At 38.4% G+C, this 12600-nt stretch overlaps 1 protein-coding gene across 1 annotated transcript in view; it reads right to left on the bottom strand.

Annotated features, from left to right (window-relative positions):
• LOC124613534 (adenylate cyclase type 2-like) overlaps positions 1-12600 on the bottom strand; it is a 283418-nt gene that overhangs the window by 71267 nt on the left and 199551 nt on the right. The window contains exons 13-14 of the mRNA XM_047142245.1: positions 7399-7657; positions 7238-7306 (exon numbers count right to left, since the gene is read on the bottom strand). Coding sequence (XP_046998201.1) covers positions 7238-7306; positions 7399-7657 — 328 coding nt within the window. The remainder of the gene's footprint in view (positions 1-7237; positions 7307-7398; positions 7658-12600) is intronic.

The raw sequence follows: 12600 nt of genomic DNA, 5'->3' as shown, positions 1-12600 counted from the left end.
ACTCAACCTATTCCTAAAACCACTAATAATAAACCTTTCAAGATACTGCAGTATAGGATAGACCGAGTGAATGGCAACTAGGATATAAATATCAGAAAGAAATGGGCACACTGGACTAATGAATGTTACACGGTAGCTCAAAGAAGCTAAGAAGGAACAAAACAAACAAATTTTCTGGATAAAAGGGGAAGGTACCCATAGTCGAATGATGAGAAGCTACTTTAACAAAATGTTCTGATGCTTGGGAGAATCTTAAATCTGCTAGAGTGAACTTTGTAGAGTTCAAGAACGAAAGGAAAAGAATAGGAAAGACTATCAGGAATGCCAACGAAAATTTGAGAAAGATCACCTGTGGAAATGGAATAACATTTAAGTGAGAATAACATAAGAGACTTGTAGCAAATCTTTAAGTCAAAGCTTTATAGCTATTCATCACCAAACCTCTGCTTTAAGAATGATCTTTGGAGATTAATTTTGAACAACAAATAAATTTTTGACTATGTAGCCAAATATTTCAGACACCATCTAAACTGTGAACCACCACATAATAATCTGATTTTCCAAGAGCTAATAATTATATTTCCCAACTGAAGCTCACCAGATTAAACAGAAATGAAAAATATCTTAAAAAGCCTCAAAAATAACAAAACATCTGTTAGGGACTCATTCACTATGGAGCTTCTGGGTATGAAATACACTAAACTCTCACTAGTCTGGCCCTCAGTAGTCAAACCTCTTAGTAATCTGGCCCACATCCAGCCTCATGCAGAAATGACACACACAGTAATGAATTCTCATGTGTAGGAATGTTGTTAGTTAATTATATTGTTAAACAATGCTATACATGTTTGAAATTGTGGCTTTTTTTACAGTTCAGTATCATGGCTTCTAAAAGGAAATGTGCTTTTATAGACCTCAAGCATAAACTCAAAATTAGATATTTGTTGAACTGAGATTCTTCACAGAAAGCCATTGCTGCTGAGTAAATTGTTGGACAAGCAACTATTTACAACCAAACTTTGACAGAGAGGTAATCAAAAGCGTATAGGGAAGTTAAGATGCAAGTTATGAAGAAGAGGACATAGGAGGACGGACATGAAGATATCTCATGCTGCTGGTGCTGAAGCTGCAGACATCTTCCTGGAGTACATTATGCAACAACCAGAAACATGCAATACCAATGTAATGTTTGTGAAGCTGTTGTGTGATAAAGCATAATCACGTATTCTCATTGTGGCAACTAAAAATTTGGGATATGTTTGACAGTGAGTGATACTACTGTATATGTACACACTCAAGGACTAAGTTTTCCATGAAAATAAGTGCATCTTATGACTTTATAACACATAATCCCTATGTACTTATAATAAATGTAAGACACACTTAATAATCCAGTACATTCACTAATCCAGCACCCATATGTGCAAGGAATGGCCAGATTACTGAGAATTTAATGTACTAGAACAATTAAAGAAAATCATTTAACAGAAAAGATCCAAGATGAATGGAACATGTAATTATTTACCTATTACACAAGAAAGGAGGTATCAACAATTACAGAGGCATACCACCTTTTCCAGTTGTGTACAAAATACTCTCTAGAGAACTACAGAATAGAACAGCATGTCATGTAGAACTGCAACTAGGATAGTACTGAGCAGGTTTCAGAAAAGGACTGTCAAGCATATAAGGGATATTTGATAGAAACCAAAAGGCTAGCAGGAGATAAGAGGCATGTAATTCCATACACCAAAACACACTTATAAAAATGCTGGAAGAGTTTGGAACAGATGACAACAAACATTAAGAAACATACAGTCATAAAATAAATTCTATGGAGAGATATCAGAATCATTTCACATCAAAACAAGAGTAATGTGAGGAGATGGCTTCAACACCCCCCTCCCCCCAAAATCAAATGATATAGTTACTGAAAAGTTCAATGAAAATTGGACTCTCATTTAAAATAGGTACCCAACTCGTGTAACTATCAGTCTACTCTTGATGTGTTGGCAAAAGTATATGTTTGAAGTTGGTGATAGGCATAAAACATCATCTGAAATTGTACCAAGTATTTCTCTGAAAATAATTGTCAGCAATGAGTTCGAGAGCCAGCAAGAAATGAAAATAGCTGCAATCATTCTAACAAGACTGAATACCATAACATCCAAATCCAACAAAAATAAATACATGTGTATCTATGTAAGAAAGAAAACCGATTAAAATTTTCTTGACACTTTCCTAAGAGTCAGTTTCCATACATCCCTACTAGCTATGTAAGTTGTAGACCAGCTGCAGCTTAATTTCAAATATTACAGCTCATGATGAAAAATGTGATGCACCCAGAAGACACAGTCAGATTTCAAAGTAACGTCACACACATACACATCATGGGTGGGTATGTACGATGAGGAGTGGCAATTCTGTGTGACAGAGTAGCCACCAGAGTGCATTGGTGGTGTTTGTGTTTAGTTTTATTACCAGGCCTGACGGGGAATGTGAGAGGCTTGAACAGTATCAGATGTTGAGAAACCTCTGTGAAGGAGACTGAGATGTTGCATACTTGTGTGTGAGATTATTATCAGCGCCCGACAGAGTTTCAGACTCAATGTGAATCTCTGTTTAGCCAGCTGGTTAAATTGTGCTACATCCAGATTTGTGGGGCATTTGGATGAGACAGTGGCCCAATTTTGAACTCCATGGGAATGTGAGGGCAGGCATACTCATCGACAAGCTTCAGGTTGACCATATACGATCACCACAAGGAAGGATCACCATATTGTGTACCAAGCACAGAAAAAATAACGGACACCCTGCATCAATCTGTATCATCCTGCGCCACTGGTCAAAGAGTATCAGCAGCCAGAATAAGGAATTACTGTTCCATGTGCAGGCTGCCACTAATACTATAACACAAGTGCCTGCATTTGGAGTAGTGCTGTGATTAGTTAGCATGAACTGCTGAAGAATGGTGTCACACTGTGTTCAGTAATGAATCTTGATTCTGCACTACCCTTGATGACCATCATCAATGAGTGTGGCATCAATCTCAGGAGAGGTCCCATTCTTACTGTGTTTTGGAGAGGCACAGTTGAATTACACCTGACAACATGATGGGGAAGCTGTCAGGTATGACTTCAGATTGCGGCTGATATTGATTGGAGGAACTCTGAGAGCATATCACAGACATCACATGTCCCCATGTGTTACCTCTCTTGCGACAGTCTCCTGGTGTGATTTTTCAACAGAGCAATGCTCATCCACACATGGCACACATTTTTATAATTTATCTGCTTGATTATTATGAATAATAGCCAGCTACACTACTCTGTAATTTTTTTTATTGTATATCATTCTGGATGAGCCCATTTTGGCATATTGTCATCATCAGGTGCTCTCACAAGTAACATCAATGCTTCATGTCCTGTCTTTTTTAGAATTATTAGTTTCTCCTAGGTGTACACTGGAGATGTATGTCTAATTGTACTGGTTCCCATGTATGCTACTTTTCTGACAACGTACATGGAAACCAACTAAAATCAAATATACACTCCAGTGTATGCCAAGGAGGAAGTAATAATTCTAAATAAGATGGGACATAACAGCAATGATGTTACAGGTGAGAGCAACTGATAATGGCAACATGTCGAAACAGGCTCATCATGAATAATATAAAATTAAAACATTTTACACAGCAATGTAGCTGGCTATTATTTGTAACAATCATGTCATTAAAAGACATATTTTGTACTGCGGGCCCCAAAGAATAGAAGTTGTCTGCATGATCCTGAGGTAACCCCATGGTCAGCAAGGTGATGGGTTCTGCCCTTGATAGAACATGTGTGGGACCAGCTTGGATTTCAATTCCATCCCAGTGCCGGTACCCATGACACCAAGGACCAGTTACAACAGCTGTGGGCCAGTTTGCTGCAGGAGAGGATACAATAGCTTTGTGGCACTCTTTCCAACTGAATCAGTGCCTGCATCCAGTCCAGAGGCAGTGCAACATCACACGGACAAATGTTCTCACATTGCCAATTTCTTTGTAATTTGATTTAATTTTACAGCACTGACATAAAATCATATACCCCCTCAATCAGTGAAATTTTATTTCTTTTCCACCTCCCCTTCTGGGTGCTTTACTTTTGTGTCAGGCAATGTAGTACTGGCACAGTTTAAAGTTTCCTACCAAGTAAATTAATAACAAATGAAACACATCCCCCATGTTATACATAACAGGTTAGGACACTGTTGGAGAAACAATGAAACAAACATACCAGGTTTCAAAGAATGCAAAAGGTTCCAAGATTGGTGATGTTTTATGGAAGCTCAAAATTTAGCAAGGAATTCTATGTGAGATGCTTCTAAAGGTTTCCACAATGAAATCCTCTTTGGAATTCTTGCAGAAAACTCAGAGACATTCTAGTCCTATGTAAAATACACCAGTAGAAAGACACAATCAATACCACTAAAGCTGAGATAGGAAACATGGTTTTCTAAAATACCTTCACCAAAGAAGATGCAGTAAACATTCCAGAATATGAATCAAGAATGGCTGCCAACATGAGTGCCTCAGGAGTTGGTACACTTGAGTGACTTAAATCACTCAATAAAGTCAAGTTTTCCAGCCCAGACTGTATACCAACAGGTTACTTTTGAAATGTTTTAATGAAATGGCTTAATTTTTAACAGTCATATAAATCACTCATGTGACGAAAGATCTGTACTTAGACTGGAAAGTCACACATGTCACATTAACACACAGAAAAGGAAATTAGAAGTAATTGACTGAATTATCGACCCATATCACTGACACAAATTTACACTAGAATTCTGGAATATATACTGTGTTTGAACATTGTGAAAATGTTGAAGAAAAAGACCTATTGCATGCAGCCTGTGCAGAATTAGAAAGTATCATTATTGTGAAACGCAACTGGCTCCTTATTTGTGTGAACTGATGAGTGCTACTGGCAAGACATCTCAAGTCGATTTTTTTATTTCTAGATCTCCAGAAAGCTTTTGTTGCCACCACTCTCCACAAATAGCTTCTCATCAAATTGGATGTCTATGGAGTATCGTCTCAGTCATGTGACTTGATTTGTGATTTCCTGGTGGAAAAATTGTAGTTCGCAGTAACCAATGGGAAGCCATCAAGTGAAAGAGAAGTGATATTTAATGTTCCCCAAGGAAGTGTTATACGTCACCTGCTGTTCCTGATCTATATACATGATTTAGGATACCATCTGAGTACACTTCTAGGATTGTGGATGAAGCTTTCATTTATCTTCTAGTTAAATCATTAGATGATTAAAATGAATTACAAAATGATTTAGACGAGGTAGTGAAAAGCGGTCCTAAACAATGAAAAGTGTGATATGCTCCACATAAATACTAAAAAAAATATATTAAATTTCAGTTACACAGTAAATCACAAAAATTTAAAGATTATTGATTCAATTAAACACTCATGGATTTCAGTTATGAAGAGTCATCAAATAAAACATTATGGGCAAGGCCAACCAAAGACTGCCTTTTATTGGCAGCACATTTACAAGATGCAACAGATCTACTAGTAGTACCTACACTACACTGGTCTGTCCTGTTTTGGAGTACTGCTGGATGGTTTAGGATCTATACTAGATACTTTTGACAGAAGATATCGAGAAAGTTAAAAAAAAAAAAAAAGACAACTCATTTAATTTTATCGTGGAATAGGAGAAACAGTGTCATGAATATTATAAGCAAGTTAGGGTGCAGTTATTAAAACTAAGGCCTTTTATTGCTGATATCCTTTCAAAAAATTGTTGACTCCCCATCTACATAGTGAGATATGACCAGTATCCATAGTACGAGGGTGGCTTGAAAAGTTCTCACAGTCACTACGAGAGGTCAGCACTAGCACAACAAGTTGTTCACATGATATTCATTGGACTGTGACACTGTAAACACATGCCACATCAGTGCTCTTGGTAGAGAGCTGTGGCGGTGATGTGGCTCTGTTGTTGTTCCTGCATAGTGATTTGTGAAGATGGACAAAATCGATATTCAAGCATTGATTAAGTACTTCATAAAGAAAGGTATGAAAACAAAGGACATTCATGACAATTTCCAGAATACACTGGGAAACTCTGCTCCTTCATATTCAACTGTCACAAAGTGGACAAATGAATTTAAATTTGGTCGGGAGAGCTTAGATGATGATCCGAGCAGTGGTCAGCCAAGATGTGTCACTACTCCAAAAATCATTGCAAACGTGCACAAAATGGTCATGAGGGATTGCCGACTGAAAGTGTGTGATTGCTCATGCTTGCCAAATGTTGTCTGAAAGGTTATATCACATTTTAACTGAAGAATTAGAAATGAAAAAATTATCAGCAAGATGGGTGCCGCGACTCTCGCCGTGCACCCGCACACATGTGCCGTCAACATGGCAAAATTACACGAACTAAGGTATGAATTGTTGCCACACCCACCTTATTCACCTGATATGGCTCTGTCTGACTCTGTCAGAGTTTCACTTTGCCTTTACATATGTCTGCTTGTGTGTCTGTATATGTGCGGATGGATATATATATGTGTGTGTGTGTGTGTGTGCGCGCGCGCGAGCGCGCCCGAGAGTGTATACCTGTCCCTTTTTCCCCCTAAGGTAAGTCTTTCCACTCCCGGGACTGGAATGACTCCTTACCCTCTCCCTTAAAATCCACATCCTTTTGTCTTTTCCTCTCCTACCCTCTTTCCTGATGAAGCAACCATGGGTTGCGAAAGCTTATTTTGTGTGTGTGTGTTTGTGTTTGTTAGTGTCTCTATCAACATACCAATGCTTTCGTTTGGTAAGTTACATCATCTTTGTTTTTAGATATATTTTTCCCACGTGGAATGTTTCCCTCTATTGAAGTCACATGAAGAAAGACATACATGGACATCAGTTTCAGTCAGACGAAGAAGTGCAAGAGTGGGTGCAATTGTGGATCCATCAACAGCCAATCATAATTTACAAAACAGGAACTGACACCTTATATCTCAGTGGGATAAATGTCTTATCGCATTTGACAATTGCTCTTGAGTAGAACCATTCCATTGTCCCATTGTGGCAGATGTTCAGTTTTGATTTGACTGCCATTCATAAATAAAAAGTGAATTGTCACTGTTTTTTTGAAATAATATTTTAGATGTATTTAGTTATGGCTAAAAGCTCTATAATTATAAATAGATAGTAGATTGTATTTATACTAACCCATCCTGCAACACACCCTGTCTCCCAAGGAGAATAATCCGTTGATACTGACTGTAAATAACACTCTGCCTGTAAAAATCATTCATAATTTGTAAAACATAATTAAAAATTATTAGAAAACAAACAAATATGTACATATATTGAGATTACTGTGCTCTTACCAGTTCAAGCATGTTGCAGAGTGACAAAGATGTGCATACTATAACATATAGGCACGTTCTGACACATGGTTGCTCAACTATTCTCTCTGAAGTTGTATAGAAGAATTTCAAGATACAGTTTTGTGGGGGTGTAACTGGTCCTTCATCACCATGGGGATCATAGTATTTATTCCACAGAAAATGAGTCCAAGTTGTAGGCTGGAGAATAAAAAGAAAAACTCCAACCATTCCATAGCCTAACCATGGCAGCCAGTGTGTCCTGCACAAAGAATACCAACTTAATATTTGCTATTTTTTCAAGGAAATATTAGTACATAATAGCTGACTTTATTTAGAGGCTTACAGATTTCTTAAGTTAATTGATTTATTTAATTTTTTGCATACAAATAAAATTTAACTGGTAATGAGCAGTTAAATCTGCTGGCAAAAACATGACTTACAAAATATGAAATATTTTTTAGTTGAACATACAAGAGAAAGCAAGTAATAAATGGTGATATTTTTAAGAGGGAAAGAAAGACATAATGGTTAAAAATGGACTAACTTATTCTTTTTGAATATAGGTCAGTTGCTAAAGCAGTCGTATTGTATATTTGCTTGACTATGATCACTGAAAAGTATTTATGTGGGCATATTTACTAAGCAACTATATCTGCATGGATGTATATCAGTGCAAAATGCCACAACCAACAGTGGGGAAGGGCAAGTTTGACTACCTGGTTGATGAGCATGCTGATGAGCATTGTGGTCAAATTCAGTACCTGCTAGACAGCCTGTGTCATCTTAAACCCCACTACTCCTCTTTCCACTCCCAACCTCCAAACATCAGTTTATATAAATCATATAGGTGGAAACTGTCACTCAAAGATGTTCGTCATTTATCTGATTCATATTTCTTTCTGTTGTCTTGGAAGAGATGAATACAGATTCTGTATGGTCTGCAAGTAAATCTTGTACCATTCTTCCTGCAAAACAGTGGCAAGTACAGGTAGTGATGATGGAAATGGGTAGCAGTCATGCACTCTCCTCCCTGAAGTAGACCACAGAGGCACAATAATATTGAGATCTAGTGACAGCATAGCCAGGGGAGATCTAACAGTTCATTCTTGCACTCACAAAACCAATCGTGGACAATGCAAGCTGTGTGAAGAGGGGCCCTATTGCTTTGGAGTGCAGTACCATCATTTGAGAAAAAATATTGTGCCATGGGATGGGCCTGATCAGCCAGAATATGATGATAATCCTTGCCAGTAACTCAGAGTGCCCACGAGGCACATGGAATAGAATGATATGGCTGCCCAAATCATAACTGAATGCCTGCCATATTTCACCCTTGGGATGCAAACTTGGCCAAAAGGTGAAAACAGTGTGCAGCAAGACTCATTCAACCAAAGAACTTTTTTCCATTGCTTCATTGTCCAGGTTTTATGGCTTCAGCACCATGATTTCCAGTTACAGGTATACACATCACTGATGAGTAGTTTTGGAATTCCTGGTGCTGACAGCGTTCAGGAATCATGGCTTTCATGTCTACAGTGACTTCTTGCAGCTGTTTTTCTCTTTTTTTATCTTTTTGTCACAATAATTTTCAGTGACCATCTGTCACAGTCACTCAACACACACTTTCATCCATGTTGAGATGAGTGATTTTTTTCCCTCACTATCTCTTGACGTGGTATAAATCTTCAATATGGTGACTCTTGCAACACCAAACAGTTCAGCTACCTTGGTTACAGAAGCACCTACCATATGAGCATCAACATTTTGCCAATGTTTAAAGTCATGAGCTCCAACATAATGCAATCTCAGTTAAACAGAACACTGTCCCGATCACAACTAACTCTTGCATCAAGTTGAAAACATTGCACAGGAGCCATTCATAGTCAAATTCAACAGTGCAACCTGCAGGGTTGGTTAGCATCTGCGTTTATGATCAAGCATGCATTCGATAGTGTTTCCATATTTTTGTCCAGTTCCCATGTGTTTTGATTTCATCTCTTAGGCTCACACATTTTATGTGGTTTGGATTCTTCTTCAGTACTGATGAAGGTACAAAAATGGAGTTCAGTATGTATAAAATGTGCAATACTAGCATTTCATTCCTCAAGAGTTACAGAGGACTGAAGTGTTGTTAAATAATGGATAATTCATTAAGAAAAATATTTCATGCAAATCATGGCATGTAAAGAATGGAATGACGATCTACCAGTGTATAAATATAGATGAGGATCAAACTACTATATCAAAAGAGATTAAATGAAAAATGTGAAATGAAACAGATAGCTAGGAACGTAGATGGTGACTGGAATGCTATTAAAGAAATTGTTATGCAAGCAGCTGCTAATGTTTAGACAGGAGGAAAAAGAAATATTCTATAGTGGTACTGATAATGATTTGGAATGAGCATACTTGCAAGTTATGGAATGATCATATCTGCAAACTAAAAAAAAAAAACAAAAAATTGGTGTATCTAAAAACATTTTCATTGCTTAATAATATGGATTATAGAGAGAATTATAAAAGTAAACCTGCTTTAGTGAAGAAAGAAATAAGTAAAATTAAACAGGAATTGGAACCAATATCTGCATGATAAAGGACATGATATTCAGGTGAGACAAAACAAAACATAAAAATTATGAAGCACTTACATAAATAAGAACAAGATATTTTATAGTTAAATATAATATCTGAAAAGGAATAGTTGAAGTTCTTTAAATGCTTAGGGACTGATGATAAAGAAAAACCAAAAACAAAAAGCAATACCAATGACTGTAGATCTGATAGCAAAGGAAGAACAGAAAAAAATGATCCAAGAAACAAAAAGTCATCAGGCACTGATAATATATTTTATTACTTTTTGTATTCATCATCAGCCAATATGTGTTGAACTAGACAATTTTACATTTCAAGTTTTTTATCACATTCAGTATTTTACCATCTTATTTGCTAGAAATTTGCTTAGTGTTGATGTAGTGTGCGTGGAACTGGTAAGAAATGCTGTATGCACTCTGTGTTATACAGCTCTGTACTTTTTTGCATGCTCTTTTAACAGTTTCAGGAATACAAGATACTGATATTTTATTTCCTTCTTAGCTTGATTATTACAGTAAGTGATGGGGTGAGGAGATTTACTGGGGAATAGCCAAGAGAAGGATGGGGTCAGTGAAGGTTGAGACCATATGATTTATGAACACAAAGGATAAGGTATGTTGTAGGGTTAGTTCCCACTTATGCAGTTCAGAAAAGCTGATGTTGATGGGAAGAATTCCAGATGGCACAAGATGTGAAGCAGTCACTCATAGTTTGTTGGTAGCCATTCATGTTGACAGACTGCTTGTTAGTTTTCTTGCTCACATAGAATGCAGCACAGTGGTTGCAACTAAGTTTGTAGAGCACATGGCTGTTTTCACAGGTGGCCCTGCTATTGAAAGAGTGGGACATACCAGTAACAAGGCTGGTGTAGATGGTACTGGGAGGATGTATGGGATAGGTCTTGTATCTGGGTCTATTGCAGGGATATGAGCCATGAGGCTCTGTGATATACTGAATCACGAGAAGAGTACTCCTTTGTGGGCAGACTGTGGGTATAAGGGGGATGGTAGTTGACTGATGAGACAAGGCAAAGGAAATCTGTTTCTGGACCCAGAGAGTAATTTCAGTCTGTGAGGGCCTCAGTGAGACATTTGGCATATTTGTGAGGGACTGCTCATCACTACAGATGTGACATCCATTGGTGGCTAGACAATATAGAAGGGATGTCTTGGTGTGGAATGGGTGTCATCTGTTGAAGTTGAGGCATTATTGGTGGTTGGTAGGTTTAATGTGGACAGGGGTACTGATGTAGCCAAGCAAATGGGGGAGAAAGCATTGAGGTTTTGGAGAAATGTAGATAAGGTGTCCTTGCACTTGGTCCAGATCATGAAGATATTATCAGTGACTCTGAACCAGGTAATGGCCATCTAGGATGGTGCCATGGGGATGCCCATTAGTGTATCAGAGATTTGTTTGTAGGTGATGTTTTCAGAGGAAAAGTAATTGTAGATGAGGATATAGCTGGTCATGGTGACCAGGAAGGAGATTGTACATTTGGAGTAAGTCAGGAATCGGGAAAGGTAGTGCTCAACAATGGCAAGGACATTGGGGATGTTTAGTGAAGAGGAAGTTGCCACAGTGACACAGAGGGCACAGGGCTGTGAATAAACAGGAACTGTGAAGAATCGGTAGAGGAGATGGTAGGTGTCTTTTATATAGGAAAGGTTGTTGGTCCACAAGGGCAGAGATTATCTCTCTTGGGGTAGAGTAACCAGCCACAGTGGGGCACCCTATACAATTTGGATTATGTACTTTATGAAACATGTAGAAGACAGGAGTGCAGATAGTGCTGGGTCTAAAGAGAGTGACAGACTCAGGTGAGAGGCTCTGGGATGGACATAATGATTTGAGAAGGGGCTGGAGATACTGCTGAACTTCTGGAACATGGCCACTGTTTCAGGGCTTGTAGGTTGACATATATGACAGATGCACTCCTAGAGAAAAGTTTCCCTATCTCTAGCCAGAACCCAGTGCCACATACTGTTTCTGGATTAGTTCCTAGCTCATGGAATCCCTCCAAATGGCCTGACCATCAAATTACTCATTCCTAACTGCAACTCCTCTGTCCACAATTAACTCTGTCTATTCAAATTCCTTCAGTCCATAGCCCTCACCAACCTAGTTCTGCAAAAGCATATCAATTGGACCCTCCTTTCCATCTGTTAAATTCTGTTGCTCTGCAGTCCCAAATTCCTGCATCCTATCCCCCTGATTAAAACTCTTGCACTCCTTGAACTAGAGCAGCATGCATAATACCACCTCAAATTGCTATCCGATCTGTTGAACCCCTGCCTTGGAATACCACTATCCACCATCGCTACAGGAGCCCCAATTAAAACTTCCCCATATCCCCTTTTAGCCTCCAGATCCTGCCTTGCAGGTATACAACATTTTCCACACATTCAGATATTCCTTCCCCCCACCCAACAGAACCCCAGAGCCTAAACAGACTCACAACACTGTCATGAACCCATTCTTCAAAAGTCTCAGTCCAACAAAAGTATCAGTTCCTTCCAATTTTTCCCTTTTGCCCCCACTTCCAAATTCAGTTATGTTGGGCTTGTTAAACACCTTCTCTCCTTCTCCCACTCACTACAGCGGAAACACTTT

The sequence above is a fragment of the Schistocerca americana genome, chromosome 4 (assembly GCF_021461395.2).
Source record: "Schistocerca americana isolate TAMUIC-IGC-003095 chromosome 4, iqSchAmer2.1, whole genome shotgun sequence".
NCBI lineage: Eukaryota > Metazoa > Arthropoda > Insecta > Orthoptera > Acrididae > Schistocerca > Schistocerca americana.
Note: the sequence above shows the minus strand (reverse complement) of the source record. Positions and strands in the feature narration are given on the sequence as shown.